Source organism: Platalea leucorodia (genome assembly GCF_965183815.1).
Source record: "Platalea leucorodia genome assembly, chromosome: Z".
Lineage (NCBI taxonomy): Eukaryota > Metazoa > Chordata > Aves > Pelecaniformes > Threskiornithidae > Platalea > Platalea leucorodia.
This window is the reverse complement of record NC_138858.1, coordinates 3,462,158-3,480,417: the sequence shown is the minus strand read 5'-3', so window position 1 is coordinate 3,480,417 and position 18,260 is coordinate 3,462,158. Positions and strand designations below refer to the sequence as shown.

The following is an 18,260-nucleotide window of genomic DNA, read 5'->3' as shown; positions in this document are numbered from 1 at the left end:
AATACAATATGAAAATTGAGAATAATAACAATTAATCTGATTATTTACAGCCTATAAAAAGATAGGCAGGAAAAATAATGTGTCATTCACCATCAAATAACATGGGGGATATTACAAAGGTGTGCAATTCTATAAAGATGACTGAAGAAGGAAAATATTGCAAGAAAAATTTAACTACTTTATTAAGGGACGCTGTGAACTAACCACATTTCAGATTCACAAACCCAACAGATACTGGTATCATAAGGAAAACCTCTTCTTGGATAAGCAGTGAACTCTGTTCTGCAGACAAACTAGTTTTCATTTCTGCAAACCCAAGCACTCAAGAGTTATACCAGTACCCAAGAAGAAGGCACACAATTAAATGATTAAAAATTGTGTGCTAAAATAGAAAAAAAAAAATTTTCATGGCAAATGTTTTTATAATTCACTTTTTAACCTGGAGTTACTGTTTTAATCACAAAAGCTTTACAGTAGTCTGACAATTTTACTTAGAGCAATTAGGGCCATCATTGAAAAAATGGCTGATAAACTTGAAATCATTAGACTCTGGATGCACATTACTCCGTATTTTAAAAAACTAGCTACATGGTTTCATAGGCAGGAATATAAAATACACAGCTACATGCATCTATTAGCAAAATTCAGAGACTTCCTCAGGAAAAAGTCAAGTTAAAAGTCCAGTTATGAGAAATGCATTTTCTCCTCATGTCGTATGTACTTTTCACTCTTTGTTGCATTAACTACAGTAAGCTTTTTTCCTCATCCAGCATGAAATTTGCTGATCAAAGACACTTGCAGCTGGTAAGTACTTAATTATTACTAAATACACTGCAGTAGCAACACAACGTTTCTACAGAAACTCACACATTACAACTTAAAAGACAATTTTTAATCCAGCATAATCTTAAACTGAGACTAAAAAGTGCAATTCAAAGCAACATCACGTGCTCTTAAAGAACTGTCATAAATATTTTCACTCAAGAAAATCCTGTCAGACTCCTGTAAGAGGAAATCATAGCAGAAAAATTAAATTACTAACATAGGAAACTGTAAAACAAATAGTTTGGCTGGGGAGGTGAGACCTCAAATACAGCAGCGCATATCAGAACGGATGGGAATTTTTCTTGATAGCATATGAAACATAATTGACTCCACAAAATGGTGAAGACTTTGTCAAAGAGTGCAAAGGGAAAGAAGGGCTTCAGCCCCCTCTCCGATGAGAGAAGGCAGACTGGGGGAACCACAGCGATGCAGCTATCCATTACAAGCATGGATATTTAAGCACGCTAACCACTGTATTTAAAAAAAAAAAACAAAACAAACAACAAACCAAACCAAACAAACAAAAAAAAGACAAACGCGACATTGAGCTACTCCAGTGCCATCAGCTTCAAGGCTGGCTGACCAGTGAGAAGTAGGGTTACTATCTCTGCTTCTTCCAGACAGTAACAGAATCAGCGTGGCCGGCTCTACATCTCATGCTTCGCTCTCCTAACAGGTACAGCAGGGCTACAATGACATTCAAGAACAACATGCTGCACCCCATAGCATGCACAAGCTAAAGTCTCTGATCTGTATCCCTTTTAGAACACCATTCTTCCTAATTCCAGTTGACTCCTGTGAGCATCAGGAAGATGATGGAAACCCCTTTCTTCATATCGTTCCCTGAATCCTACTGAACTCTCTACGATAGCCAAAGAAATCAACAAAATATGATGTTGATATAATTGTGTGCCATCTTTTGATACTTAAGTTCCTTAAGTCATCCAACAGGGAGAAGTGCAACCGATAAAGTGTTCTTAGTGGCTCACACAGCCCTGCACATGAACAGCTGTGGTGACAGTGTAGGGAAAAAAAAGGAAAACTGGATAGTGTTTCTAGCCCCATAAAGTCATTTAACGTTAAATGTGCATGTCTAATTAGTGAGGTGTATGGCAACCTCTAGTGGTACACGCCTGCTTAGAAAACAGCAAACATTCCAATATATGAAGCTATAGGAAAAGCATTTGCCTTAAGTAATCAGTCTTCTTCTTGTCACTAATTTTGCTAGAATGACACAGTGATGAGATGGAAGAATACAGCTGTTCAAGGAAAGACTCTCCTCTTCATGACCAAGTGTCACACATACTAGAGCAGGCAGGCTAGCTGTAGAAAAGCTGAATATCATGAAAGCTGTTTCCAAATAGGTTAAAGGAATTAATGCCAACTGACTTGCAGTTTTAAGCGACAAATAGAATACCTGCACTAATATGCCCAGTTAGGTGCATGGCTTTACTTTTTGGTAATTGTACTTGTAGAATAGAAACCACGCAAAGGTAAAACCTACCCTCATTGCAGGTACGTAACCCTCCACTTGGCTGTGCTTTGTTGCTTAGAGACTATACAGCCACCTCTGGCAGTCATGTTTGACAATGATGACATCAACACACATTTGATTTTATTTTTTTTTTTAATAATAGTCTACCAATATAATTTAAAGATACTTCAAATGTCAGCACTCCACAAATATGTGAGAGAGACAGTGCAGTGCAATATCACCCTTGGCACTACGCTGATAAAATAGTTCTGTGTAATTAAAAACAAACCAGTGGTAACAGCAGATAGAGAAGGGAAAGATCTCAAAATCAGGGCAGTCTACAGTAGAGGACATCCAACATTAAATGAATACTGCCCTGGACCTTATTATAAAACATCTATTACATCTATTTTTACTTCCAGCAGCTGCTTGTGATAAGATTTATACAAATCTGTTAATTTTCACGCTTGCTGGAACGTGATACAAATTACCCAACATTATGTAGTGGTATTTTACTGAGCTCTTAAGTACACTATATTGAATATTCTCAGCTAATTCTTTCATAGAAAATAGTCTTCAGAATTTAAAACAATTGGCAGTCTCTGCTCAGAACAGGATTAGGAAAAAGCCTCCATGGAAATGGAATTACTTCTCACATTAAGGAAGGAATCATTAGAGCATCTGGTGAGGCTTAAATTATGACTGTCTATTCAGTTGTATTGCTAAGCAGATTTTAAGTTAAGTGTTTCACAGCTATTTAATTTAAAAACTCATACCCTAAAATACTTTATGTAATAGAAAGTACCATCTTCTTTTTAGACTTTTCCTTCATAGAAAACAGTTTTTCATTACGGATACTGTGGTTTAGTCTCTCAGATACGCTTGCACTCTGATGGTAGAACCAGAAAAGAAATTTAAATAGAAATATTCTGCTTTGGCATCATGTAGCAAGCTGAGTCCATAAGCGCTGCCTAAATTTCATTATAGTGGCTAATGGACTTCATAACGTGAGAAAAGGAAGAACAATATATGCCTCAAAACATCAATCTCTTATGAAATACGTGTATTTGTAAGTATTTATTTCTATTGCTTTTCTTGACAACTAAAACTTTTTAACAAATCTGCATATTTTGAGAGGAAATCGCGTTAAAATACTTCCTTTATGGTGCTTAAGCCTGCCAGGGAACCCAAGGTTGTAAAGTTCCTGAGAAGAAAATACTACCGTACTTGCAGTAAAGTCTTACGGGAGACTGGCTGCCCCTGGAACTGACTCTTTCTTCCAGCCTGCCCACATCCCAGCCCCACAGGATATTTTACAACAGATTTTAATACATTTTTATAGTAGGGTCTTTTTATTTATAAGCAATCATGATCACAGTGACAAATCAAACCCCAGTCTTGGTGGCCGTTTTTACCTATTGTCCAGATGTACAGTTTTCTACCTGCAAAATATGATCTTTGGTCAACATTACACACAAAAACTGACGGGGGGCGGAAAATCAAACATATTCCCTAACGCTCCTCTTGTTTTTCTGGTTCTGTTTTAAATTTACATTCACCTTTTTCATTACAATTTCTACACTATACTAATATGGAGCGTCTGGGTACAACAAGGCAGAAGCTTAAAAATAACAGTGTGGAATATCTTTGGACTATGTAAGAATATCATATAATATATGATATTATATATCATATTGCCTTTTTGTTTTGCTTTTTCAGGTAATGAGTATGTCCATTTTCTGTACCTATCTTTACATTACATGCAATTATAAAAATACAGCTCCAGCCCTGCTGGTACCAATGGCTGGTATAACCAGCATCCTTCTCAGACTGCTATCCTGCCACACTACAGTTGGTTGGATATTGTTTGGTTATTATTTGTAATACTGCCCAGCTCAGATCCCATGCAAAGTATCTCTGCTAGAAGCCATACAGAAACCACCCAACAGTAGCTACTAAGTGCTTACATCTTTGGAAGAACTAAGAGTTTCAAATATGCCAGTTCTATGTGATTGCTCTAAGGTCTCTCTTTCTATTTGGCACATTTCAAGTGTGGCTTTGTTAGTCCTTCACACAATAAAAGATAGATAATATGACAGACAATTTCAATGCGATAGAATTTTTTTTCCCCGTTTTCTGCCATTCACCCCTATTGCCTCCTTTCCGCATGGATCAGTGTTAAGCAACAACAGAAGTCTGTCTGCCTTCAATAAGAATATCAGCACAATTATTTCATAACTAAAAATCAAGCAGCAATGTTAAAAGTCTCATCGTAACTAGGCACTTCTAGAGAGATGACCAATAAGACACCCAAACGTCACAGCAGATTGTTGAAACATTGCGTACATGGAGTGCAAGAGAATTTCTGGGTGTTGCACATCCTTCCTTGGGTCTTGAGATGGGTCTTAAACATCAGGGAGTCAATCGGCCTCAAAGATGCCATTACAGATGGTGAAAACCGCAGGTGAGAAGGCTGGAAAAGGCTGGTGTAGGGAGGAGCCTCACAGCACATAAAGCCTCCTTTTCCCTTTCTGAGTTGTAAGATAAGAGGTGAGATGTGTGGGCCAAGGTACTGAGGTTACTGCTTCTCTACTGATGGCTGCCACCTCTTCTGATAAGCCAGCAGACCACATACTTAGCCATTTCATAACCCAATTAAATAAAAATAATCAGGCCGAGCTTACTTTGAACCATGAGTTTTTAAACAGTAGATGTCCATAAACTCAGAACATTTTAACAGAAGCCAAGCCACACAGAAACACACATGCAGTTACACTAGATGACTACAAGATTACTGAGTGGTGATAACAGCCGGCTGTAACGGGACTAGGAAGATAACCTCTTCCTAGCCCAAATATAACCAGAGGAACACATCTTGCTTTGGTCTGCAGAAACAGCAGTAGAAAAAAATGGAACAAAATCAGAAACTGGGAACATAAGAAAAAGCTCTGAAGTGGAAAACAAAGTATCACACTAAAAACCAGACCAAGTTTTTTGAGCACCAATGTAGAGTATCTCACACCATGTTAGACTCCAACTCAGACTCCATGTCTATAATTTGAGAAATTAAGAGAGCAGGTATTTAAGACATTGTCTGTGATACGTAAGAGGAAAATAGCTTCAATTCAAATTCTGAATACTCATTATCACTGCCAAGGGTATGAAAAGAGGGCGAATGTCAAGCAGGGAAAAGGTAATGGCAGAATGCATTCATCCTGATTACTTGTCCCTACTTTTACAGCCAACCATTTCCAAAAGAGAGGGGGCTCAGAGAGAATTAAATCCTAAAGAGCAATGGTCTAAGAACAAGAGGTATCTCTTGTTAACCCAGTCCTTTACAAAGTGTACAGGCACACAATTATCATTTACTTATTTTTGGCACACTGTCTGTACTTGACAAGCACTATAACACTTTATTCCAGATTGCATTAACAAGGACCTTCTCAGTTTCCCCTGGAGCGTGGAGCAGGGCTGGCTGCCAGGATAAGAAGGATGCCTGATGCATGATTACCTGCCTTTACAAAGTGGTCTGCAGCACAGATACAAAATAAGAAGGACCAACTTCAATATCTACTTCTTTAAAGTTAATGGCCCCGTTTTCGAACCAGAGCCAATATCAACTATTTATTACTAAACAGGCTAATAAACTTTATCACTTGAAAAGCATGGGTGTACGTTTTATTGCCCATATTTGCAGGGCCCCATCACAAAATGATCATTGTGTTACGTCTGATTTAACAAATTAATCTTTTGCCAAATATGCAGGAAGAAGTAAAGCAAGTTGAAAATCCAGTCTGCATAGTACTTGAGAACCACCACTCGGTGCATTTTTATAATAATATGATACATGACTAAAAAAAAAGCATAATTCACACAAATCCCTGAAAACCTTCCAGTTTGAAAGCAGCTACTGAGCTGTTCTGTTAAGAGAATCAAAAGTCAGAAGTTTCTCAGACAGAGAAACTAATATTTTTTGTGCATTCAGAACAGATTCAAGTATGAAGCAAATAAGATTTATTCTGGGATTATTTAGTTATTCAGTTATCATTTCAGCTATTTAGTTCATCAGTATCTATTAAGGCATATAAAATTCAAGTTCCTCTGCTCCTGAGTTTCAGCAAAGATGAGTTTCAAGCAAAATCTATTTCTGAAGTTTTATATTTACCTGATGATCCTCTGAGCAGCATACTGATGAAGTGAGCGGAACTGTGCTGACATATTTGCTAAGGCTGCCAGACAATTTGTATGAAGGTATTTGTCCTGTCAGAAAGGAGAAGAAAGAAAAAACCCACATCAAATTGTCCATTTGATATACACTGACATCTATTGCAGGAATCATTCAAAAGACTGAGTAATGTTATGTTGCCTTGAAGGACGTGGTCAAAAGCACATAGCAGAAATGCAAAGTGTATATACTTGGTGATGTTTTAAGTATGGTTTTCTTCAAATATAAGGCTTATAAAAGAGTGATTGTTTCATACAGATTTCAGAGTGTATACATGTGTATGCGTGCACACATATGTATATGTGTGTGTCTATCTTCAGCAATGTTGATTTACAATGACATCATAGATGTAATAAATATTGAAAGACATTCTCCTTCTCTCCCTTCCTCTCTTTCCTTTTTGTAGTCTTATCCTAAGATATTCTGCTTCATAACTCATCTCCCTATTAACTCTTTCAAAGCATTCTATAGATCCCACAGCTATAACCATATGATACTTCAGAGATCTGGTCCCCTTGTTAGCATCCCTGAAACCATCCGACCAGAGGAGGATTTAAATGATGGCCCTATCAAAGTCAAGGGTTTTCACAGAACCAAACTTGTCCACTTATCCCATCCAACAGGGATGTATTTTCCCTATTCAAGTCTAAAATATGCTTTACATAACACAATAGATTCCAAATCCTACAAATATATGCCAAGAACGTCCCCGTATCTTCCAGTTATTTTGATCATAAAAGGAAAATCCTTAAGTTTTCCAATTTAAAATATATTTAAATATTTTTTGCTACTTTTTAATGTAAAAACTTCTGTGCCTTTAATTGTTGAAAAAATATTCAAAAGCATATGATACTATGCTTACATGTTTGAGATAAGGTATAGAATCAAATGCTTGAAAAATGCACAAAACCAATCTGATAGGAGGCTATAAAGTTGAAGCAGTTTTGCTTTGCTAGAGCTCAAAAAGGTTTTTTGGCCCAGTCACTGTCCTATTTCATAAAAACACTAACAATAAACAGAGCTGAAATTCCCACTTCTGAGTAACTGAACAGAGACAACCAATCTATAAGGAATCATTTCTCCTCATCAACCTAAGGAACTTTTCCTTCTCATCTGAAGATGAGCAGTTCGGTGCCTGAATCATGGACTTTAGAGAAACCTACTCAATGAATTGCATGATAACACAGATGGTGTTACAAGTTCAGAACCACTTGATATTGTGCTTAGTTAATATGCATGATCTTCCCATTACTCCCCTCCTGTAAATTCAGATGCCAACTGGTTGCAACAGAATGAAGAAAATCCCACATCCTGTTTGAAATTGAATTTATGCTGTTGAAGTCAGAAATCCACACTACATGTATAAGTGCTACACGTAACTCTTACCCTTGTCCGTGTCATGTTGTACTGGATGGTTCTTATCACGACTAGTATCAGGAGACTCCCAAGTGAGATCTCTGTTAAGACACGCTCAGCATACCAAGTTATATTTTTCAATATCTGGAGGAAAAAACAAAAAACAAAAAACAAAAAACAAAGTTCTTCAGCACCTAGGTCTGTGTAACAACGTAGAAAGTCATCTGGACTCTTGCATTCCTTAAGATAGGTAAATTAGCTTCCAGCCTCCAATGTGACTAAAACTTACTGTAGTCTAAAGCAAGAATTAAAAAAAAAAAAAAAAAAAAAAAAAAAAGGACAGACCCCTGCAGTGTTATCGCCTAGTAGATCTCATGAACTTTACCATAAGTCATGTGGAAACAAAGTAAGTGTAGAAAGATGATTAAATTTGGCAACTCCCTAATTTCTATGCCCTATGCCACCACACTCCCATATTCTTTTTGATCTTACCCTTTATAAAGTCTCCAGTTCCACCCTAGCCACCCGGATAATGTTGCCAATTCCTTCCCATTTTCCCTCATTACAAGCTGGGCAAGAGGCAGCATGTATGAGCTCTGACTGATCAGCAAGAGCGCACATGCTGAAGGACACAGGGCTGATCAACAGGTTAACTGCTGACTTCACACAGAAGCCCTTCTGCCAGGGATGAGGTCTCTTCCCTTAATGGGTTAGAGAAAGTCATCAGCTGGGTTAAGAGTTTCATATCTTTCAGAGCTCTCCGCCATCAGGGTGGATGAAGTTTCCCATCATTTCTGATTTATTGCAGAAGGAGAATCAACCCATTCTTTCCTCTTAGAGTACTCAGCTGACCAACCTGGAGTGATACAGCAAACATATCAAAAAACCCCTGCCTTAAAGGACTGGTAAAAATGAATCAACAGCAACTAAAAACATGGAGAAGATCCTCTATAAATTCAGGGTTATTCTGAGTCAAAACAAAAATTTGCTTAACAGGGAGTATTCCAAAGTTGTCACTCTGTATAACTTTGATATATTTGATATATTAAGTACGTTTCATTGAAACTTCATGTTCAGATATCTTTAAAAAAAAAATCCAAACCCCAACCTCACTGATCAACATCATTAATTAACCTTTTCTCTTAAAAAGTTATGTGAAAACACACTCCTGACTATATCCCTTCTTCCCATCTCTTCTTTGGATGAGTGAAAAGAGGCGCCCTTCATTTTACAGCATTTCTGCTTTCAGTGGGAGGAAGAGGGAATTCTAACAAGCTCGCTCAGCAAAACCTCTTCTTTCTTTAAGAGAGAGGATGGAGAAGTAACAACCAATTTCCTATGAGGAGATATGGAAAGCTGGCCACTGAATGACTTGCAAAAGACCAAGGGAAAGGCAATGCTGGGAACCACTTCAAGCTGCTGCTGATTTTATACTACTTAATCCTTCTAAGACATACACATTCATATAAACTGTGAAAGACTCAATTTTATTTGTGAAAAAGAAGAGGTATCTGGAAAGCAACATTAAAATCATATATATATACACACACACACACACACATACATATATTCTGAAATATTTAAAAAATACCACTTTCAGATTCTAAACCCTCATACAGCTACCAAAAAAAAAAAAAAAAAAAAAACCAAAACCCGATAATTCATGCAATGATACCTACACAGGCTTCTGAAGGAATATAATATTAAATTCTGTAAAATTTTTGGAAAAATCTGGGCCCAAAGTTTAGGCATCTCTCAAAGCGTTACAGCATAGAATGACAGAATCCTTTAGGTTGGAGAAGACCTTTAAGACCATCAAGTCCAACCGTTAACCCAGCACCACCAAGCCCACCACTAACCCATGTCCCTCAGCACCACGTCTGCCCTTCTTTTAAATCCCCCCAGGGATGGGCACTCAACCCCTGCCCTGGGCAGCCTGGGCCAGGGCCTGACAGCCCTTTGGGGGAAGAAGTTTTTCCCAATACCCAACCCAACCCTGCCCTGGCGCAGCTTGAGGCCGTTCCCTCTCGTCCCATCGCTTGTTCCTGGGGAGCAGAGACCGACCCCCCCGGCTCCAGCCTCCTTTCAGGCCGTTGCAGAGAGCGATGAGGGCTCCCCTCAGCCTCCTCTTCTCCAGGCTGAGCCCCCCCAGCTCCCCCAGCCGCTCCTCCCCAGCCTTGTGCTCCAGCCCCTGCCCCAGCCTCGCTGCCCTGCTCTGGCCACGCTCCAGCCCCTCCATGGCCGCCTTGGGGTGCGGGGCCCAGCGCTGAGCACAGCATTCGAGGGGCGGCCTCACCAGTGCCCAGCGCAGGGGCACCATCACCTCCCTGCTCCTGCTGGCCACACCGTTCCTGATACAAGCCAGGGTGCTTTTCATGCAGTGGAATATGAGTAGGCTATATAGGAGTCCTGTAAGAATATTAACAGCACAGTTGTCATTGTAGATGACAACTTGTTTTAAAATGGAACATATTTATTTGGAGAGGAAATAAAAAGTTGTATTATAAAAAGAACACTTCAGCTAGGAAGTTGTTATTCTCCCTTTCTAATTATCTTCCTGATATTTTTTCTCTTCCATCTGTCCGCTTTGGTATTGAATTTTCCCCATGCTCCCTGTAGCTGGGTTTGGAATATCACCAATATAATCAGCCAACAGACCGCTGTTGACCAGTCCTTCCAAATACAGGTCGCAGTAGGGCAGTTAGATGTATTTTACAGTATGCCTATTGCTGAATTTCTTTTCTAGTCAGCAGCCTTAATTTTTGCAGTAAGTTTAAGACACATACACAGAGCACATGCCTCCCACAAAGCCCCATAAACCAAGCAAATGATTTATAGTACAATCTGTGAAGCATCACAGATCTTAAGCACTACGCTGTTCTGAAGACCCAACAGGCACTCAAAACACCACAGTAATCCAAGTTATATTAGTGTTGAGAAGGGAGAGGTTAGACTATAATTGTTTTATGTCACCTACTTGGAAAGACATACTTAAAAAGCCCTGTAACCTACATATAATTCTTCTTCATTTTATCCATCAACTTTTGCCCTTAAATCTCAAAACACGTACATCACAGGCTCTCTTTGCTTTAAGGGTTTCTTTTCGTTATCAGCTGGGATCAAATCCTCCCTCCCTTCCACACCATACTCCCACCTATACCTTCAAAAAACATTTTTATCAGCTCCAAGACACAAAGCAGAGTAAGACCCATCCTATCAAACACAGGCCACCCACCCCCTGACAGCCAGCGAGGCACTTGCTTTCCGAGCACTCCACCGCAGAGCACCCCAAGCCGAGCACTGCGAGGGGTACTGTGGCTTTTCCCAGCATTTCCGATAGCAGTACGGCTGGCAAAAACCAGGGTGTTATTTAACACAAGGCAATGAAGGATATTATATTTCCCTTAGTATTGTAGGATCCTACCATAAGTAATACTTAGTAGTCAAGACATAATTACCACGTACATTTTATCAAAACTCTTAGTCAATAGACTCTAAAGCAAAACCCAAGTGGAAAAAAAAAAAAAGAATCCTGTGGAGCTTATTTTAGACAAAGGTAATACTTTATAAGTATTATCTTTAAAATGCCTTTTTTTCAGTTTTGTTGTTTGTTTGTTTGGTTTTCTGGGGTTTTTTTTAAACATTTTTTAGCCTCCCAGGCTCTGCAAATTCCACCTGCATGTACATTTCTTTCATTTACCTCCTACCCTCATTCTCACCTTAACTCTGTGTCTCTTGGAGCTCTTTCACAGTGCAAGAGACATTTGAAATAGCATCTTAATTAGGATTCATCAGACTCTCTCCTCCCTCACTTTACTCCTAGCATACCTGAAAGCCTCTCTTTCGTGAAGTATTTCAGAGAAGATTGCATCTGCCGATGCCGAAAGATCTTGGTGTCTTTTTGATGAAGCTCCTAAAAAAGGAGGAACCTCCTAAAAGGATTCTTGCCCATTTATGCATTGAAAATCATGCACACAAAGGCCTATGCAACAAGAGATACATCCCAAATATCATTACAGACTAGACACACTAAAACGAAAAAAAGATAGAGCCACTGAAGATGCTTGGCAGGCTCAGGAAATTAATGTTAGTAGGTAAGCTGATGCAGTTTGAGATACAGAAGCCATTTCTGTACCATATATGAAGAGACAAGATGAAAGTTCAGATCATTAAAATAAAAAAAAAAAGAATAAAAATATATATGTCCCTTATCACACCCTACCTAGCACCTGACTTTCTGTCAGCACCTTCCTATTTCCCACAAAGGAGCTAGAGTGAAGCCAATAACTATAGACGGGAAAACCACTGTTTAATAGCAGTGCAGTGCTGGCTAAGGTAACAAACATCCCCAGCAACAGGCTCAAGTGTGACAATTTCTGGTAAACACCTTTTGCTAAAAGGAAAAACAAATCAGAATACAGGGAAGAGCGAAAGACTTGAAAGGTGTTTAAGGGAAGAACGGTCAAGGCCGAGGAAGAAATAGGAAACATGAAATCACTACAAGAAAGGTTTCCACATATAGCAGGCTATGAGTGGATGCGGAAACAGGTATAATTTGGGGTTATAACAAGTCACTAATACTATTTTAAGACAAAGTGATGATGGTATAAATGAAAGCAAGTCATCCAAAGAGTTTCAGTAAACAAGGACAACTAGCCAGGATGGACAACATAGAGGATGAACAGGAATAGCCCGAAAGACAAAGAAAAATCCACATATATTTTCACAAAACAGGCAACTGAAAAGTTAAAAAGCTGTTACTTGTGTAATCAATGGATTACACATATGAACTTCACTGCAAGAAGATACTCTGCTAGAGAAGAACTTGATCATTCCGAGGATGCTAAGCATAAACCTGTCATCAGATACAGCAAGTTGGTGGGTTGCTTCACAACTGCAAAATGCTAAAATAAGTGTAGACAGTTGCTTTGGTTGCAATTAATTGTTTGTCATTTCTTAAAAACAGCTTATTTATGACGATGTGAATGTATCTGTTTTCAAGAGAAGATTTTATATAAATAAATAAACGAACCACTTTGACAACAAAAATATCTCAAGCTGAGCACTTGAACCTTCCAGAAGAAAAATACACTGTTATTTGAAGAACCGTATATGATCATTGCGCAATGGTTACATTCTGTAACATATAAACATAACAGGGATAAGTTGTGGTTGCACATTTCATTTCCGGACTTAGAATCATAGAATCGTTAAGGTTGGAAAAGACCCTTAAGATCATCGAGTCCGACCGTTAACCCAGCACTGCCAAGTCCACCACTAAACCATGTCCCTCAGCACCACGTCTGCCCGGCTTTTAAATACCTCCAGGGATGGGGACTCAACCCCTGCCCTGGGCAGCCTGGGCCAGGCCCTGACAGCCCTTTGGGGGAAGAAGTTTTTCCCAATACCCAACCCAAACCTGCCCTGGCGCAGCTTGAGGCCGTTCCCTCTCGTCCCATCGCTTGTTCCTGGGGAGCAGAGACCGACCCCCCCGGCTCCAGCCTCCTTTCAGGCCGTTGCAGAGAGCGATGAGGGCTCCCCTCAGCCTCCTCTTCTCCAGGCTGAGCCCCCCCAGCTCCCCCAGCCGCTCCTCCCCAGCCTCGTGCTCCAGCCCCTGCCCCAGCCTCGCTGCCCTGCTCTGGCCACGCTCCAGCCCCTCCATGGCCGCCTTGGGGTGCGGGGCCCAGCGCTGAGCACAGCATTCGAGGGGCGGCCTCACCAGTGCCCAGCGCAGGGGCACCATCCCCTCCCTGCTCCTGCTGGCCACACCGTTCCTGATACAAGCCAGGGTGCCACTGGCCCTCTTGGCCACCTGGGCACCCTGCTGGCTCATGTTCAGCGGCTGTCGACCAGCACCCCCAGGCCCTTTCCCGCCGGGCAGCTCCCAGCCGCTCCTCCCCACGCCTGCAGCGGTGCCTGGGGTTGTTGTGCCCCCAGGGCAGGACCCGGCCCTGAGCCTTGCTGACCCTCACCCCGTGGCCCGGGCCCATCGACCCGGCCTGGCCAGGGCCCTCTGCAGGGCCTCCTGCCCTCCAGCAGATCGACATTCCCAACATACTTTTAAAAACAAAATATAAACTATGAAAAAGGGTAGTATAAAATACTATTTGTTTTGACATCACACACAGTGGAAATCCAAAGCAATAGTACAGAAAGGACTTATTTCCATATGCTTATTTAAAAGAAAGAATTTTACTCAGTTTGCTCTAAAATGATACCCAAGGGTTGTTTTTTCCCCCCTCTGAGATAAAATACACTTACCCCAAGAAAAGAGATCCACTTACTGATTAAATTGCTAATAAGCTATTTCTTAGTCTCTCATTTACGAGAGAAATAGAAAAGCAATCTCCTCCCACAAATAAAACAAGGCCCGTGTTTCCTCCCACCCCCTTTGGCGTTATTTTGTAGGGCATATCCCTGTACTTTACCAACCAAAGTGGAAGAAGTTCCTTGATTCACACTATGATGGCTCTCAGGAGTCGCAGGTCCCATCAAGCTCTCTCACAAAGGGTGGTGACATGGGACAACAGGAATGGGACTGGAAGAAGTTAGATAACCTCAGGCAGGACCATGAGCCCGCCAACGTCCCCAGTCATATCCTTCTCACCCACCAATGGCTCCCTGTGCTATGTACAAGCCTTCACCCCTCCTGTTCACCCTCCCTGTAGCCCCTACCCAGCTCCTTGCCCTCCCAGACCCCATTCCTTCTCAGATCTTTCTCTTCCCAGCTTCCACTTTCCCCACCCACACCTTGCCCATTCCAGTCTCTCATCAAAAGGTTTGACTTCACCTTCTCCAGCACTCTGCTCCTACCCTGCCTCTTTTTCTCATTTCTTTCCTCTACAATCCCAAATCTTACCTGTTTCTTGTTTAATTCATACCTCTCTCCCCCACTGCACCCATCCCATGTTCCTTGTGCAGCCAGCCACAGCCTCCTTCCAATTTCTCCTCATCATTGTCCCATCAGGCTCCTGTTCCTATACACTTTCTTCAGATGTGTAGACGTGGCACTTAGGGACATAGTTTAGTGGTAGACTTGGCAGTGTTAGGTTTATGGCTGGACTCAAAGATCTTTTCCAACCTATATCATTCTGTGATTCTATATGGGTTCAACCATTGCCCAGCAGCAACAGAAGCATCGCTGGGTGCACAGTCCCATCCCCCAGGAGCTGGAAGCAGCACTTACACAAGCTTCAGCTTGTCCCTGTGTATCTCAACTGATACATGATCCCCGGGCAGGGGAGGATGCAAACAGTCCAGCTGGCTCTGGGAGCAGAAAATGAGAATATTCAATCATCACGGACGTCAGGCCACCCCCGGCTATGTATCTGCTGTGCAGATGGAAACAGACGGCTCCCCTTTCCCCGGAGATTTATAATTTGGTCAAATTTAGTCAGATTATCAGCAGCAGAGCCCTAGCACAAAGACCACCTGCCCGATTTCAAATTTGTAATGCAAACATGAAGTTATCAGAGCTTGTTAAAGAACACGTTGACAGCTGTAACCATGGTCAAGACGTGTTCATGCCCTAGTCTCACTCCAGAAATGGCCAATGGTTCTCACTGAAACTTTAAAAACACCAACCCTGGAAAATGACATTAAAAAAAAAAACAAAAAAAACAAAAAAAAAACACCCACACACCAAAATTCAAAGTTAAAAAGTTACATTCTGGTCCCTGTCACCTTTACTCTCCTCTCCCCCATACTGAAGAAAGCAACCATAGTAGGTAGGCAATGAAATGCCTATTTAAAAAACAAAAACAGCAGCCACCATCCCTCACCTTGTTTTGGGTTTCAGAAGCATGAAACATGACAGTACCTTAAATTTCAAAATCACCTAAATGCAATCAGTGCCACAATTTGAAAAATCTCATTGGTTTGCAGATAATATTAAAAAGGGAAAAAAGAAAAACAAAAAGCTCAGACCTGGGGTGGTCTTGCAAGAGTAATTGAAAAAAAAAAAAATTAAGAGGTTTTGATTAATTACTCTTTTTAACATCAGGCTCCTGGACCCCTACAACTCAGGGTACGAGAACTGCAGATGCAAAGAACAGGAACTCAGTTCTATATATACTGAGCACTGAGATTCTCAGTCTCAGTTTCCTACAACTTCACTTGTGGGATATTTCTCAACACAATAAAAGTAAACACAGTTAAATTGTGATTTACAGTCTATCACTATTTACTACAGCATATAGTACCACAGCAGTACGATAGGTTACTGCTACATAAAGTACTATATGATGTTATTTTGACATCCAATGTCGTTTTATTTACAGTTTCATAAATCAGAAAAGAAAAAAAATCACAAATACTTGTCCCCTTTAGGAATTCTTGCATTTACTTGTTTACTCTGTTGTTATTATTATTAGTGAAAGAAATTGAGCTCTACATGGTTACAGGGGCCTAACTGCATTAAGCCAATTGCAGGAACAGGACCTATGGTTTTGATCATATTTTCTAGGCAGTTAAGACAACATTCATTTTAAACAAAAAATGCTTCAGCAGTCAAAAAGTTTCTGTGGTTTCCTAAGCTCTTCACCAGTCAGTATAATCATAAGATTCATAAAACTGTGCTTACTAAAATTAATCTTAAAAAAATCAATAAATAAATGTGGGTTAAATACCACAAAGGAAAATAGGCCATAAATGGACTGTACAGTCATGCTTCTTAGAAGAACAGTACACACGCTACACAGCAGCAGCAGAGAGAAAAACAGGTTGGCCTAAAATACATCAAATCCTTTTTTTCTTCATACTTTACCCAAGTGATGGGGGGGGAAAAAGAATCCTGCTGTAATTGCTAAAATTTGATAAATATTTGCAGTGAATGAGACTTTCACTCCAATTGTGTAACTGACACTAGATGTTCATATTTTACGGAAGTACCTATACAGCCTTCCCGATTCCATTCATTTTCCTGCCCTGTAATACCCTCTCAGCCTTCAGGACATGTGGAGTTAATATTTAAGAAAGTATGAGACTAATTTCTTACTTTACAATGTAGTTTTTGAAAAGTAACTTGGTCATTCATACCTGCAAACATCCATTTAAATAATCCAAAAACATGGGTGAGGGGAAGTGATGTATCAGTATGATTTTGAATCCTTTTTCCATAAAGTGGGGCACTAACTACATTTAATCCCCATCACGGGATCTGTAGGAACCCACTACCCATATATCCATTCCCAAGATGAGATACAATACACATACACAATACATACACAATACATACACAAGATGAGATGCAATGCTCACATTTGTATTTTCACATCCACATCCCTCAGTAAAGTTCAGGAATGCCATAGATAAAGCAGATCAAGAAGGTAACTTCATTTTTTCTAAGCATAACAGAACGTGGGTTTTCTATAGATAAGGAATCCTTTCTATAAGGAATACTTAAGAGTTGGTATCACAGTCATCAACTCTCTTGTCTATGTCATAGTTTATTTAGGTGATTTTCAGAGTGCACAGTTGAAGTTCTGAACAAGGGGAGACCTCCTCTTTCTCCTTCACTGCATCCAATCCATCCATGTGACACCAAGATTAAGAGCAGGGGGCAAGAAAAAACCTTCTAATTCAATAAGAAAAGCACTGTAAGGGTGGAAAAGTATTCTGCTTAACCTCCAAGTTTGCTCTCTCCTTCGGCATGAAACATGCCCCCATCCATGAAAGAATGGAGAAAAGGGTAAGAGAAAGAATAGTAAGGAGCACAGGAGGAAGAATTAAGGTTATTCCACATCTATCCTCTGCAGTGTCATAGGACTCCATTGGCTTTTGATGGTAAAAGTTTCCATTTTTGCAGGTTTTTCTGCAGTAGGGTTAACAGCAGAAGTTGACACAGACAGGCCTGCAGGCTCAGGCACTTCACAGCCACCTCTACCCAGCTAAGAAGCAAAACTAGCAAAACTTTGGCCAGGTAACACTATTAACGAATGGATGCTTCTCACCAGACACTATGGAGTGGGAAAACACAATCACAGAGTAAAAGAAAGAAGAAATTAGTGAAAATCTGAAGTAAAATCAAAGATTAAGTTGAAAAGAAGATGGAAGAAGCCAAGGCAGGACTGAAAAAAAAATCAGTGCAGGGTAAAAGGAACGAGGTGGGTTTTGGTTTTGTTTTTATTAAAATTGAAGTAGTAAACTAATATCCACATTGCACAGAAAACACTACAACTATATTGGCAGGGTTAGCTGCAAAGGCAAGAATAAACTGGACAAGAAAACTTGATTTATGTTTTCATTCCACAGCTGGATCCTCATTACCAATTTTAGGGAAATCTTCCACTTTTACTTGCCCAGTAAGGAATTCACTGAAAGACCACGTGTAAAGCCTTTAAAATGAATGAAGAATGATGGGGCAAGAGACTGAGGCAGGAG

At 40.3% G+C, this 18,260-nt stretch overlaps 1 protein-coding gene across 8 annotated transcripts in view; it reads right to left on the bottom strand.

Annotated features, from left to right (window-relative positions):
* The window catches only part of LOC309602830 (dymeclin), a 222,469-nt gene that overhangs the window by 106,515 nt on the left and 97,694 nt on the right, over positions 1 to 18,260 (bottom strand). For all 8 annotated transcript variants that reach the window (XM_082336826.1, XM_082336825.1, XM_082336822.1 and 5 more), the window contains 2 exons: positions 7,911 to 8,024; positions 6,465 to 6,559 (listed from right to left, as the gene is read on the bottom strand). In XM_082336826.1, the coding sequence (XP_082192952.1) occupies positions 6,465 to 6,559; positions 7,911 to 8,024 (209 nt within the window). The remainder of the gene's footprint in view (positions 1 to 6,464; positions 6,560 to 7,910; positions 8,025 to 18,260) is intronic.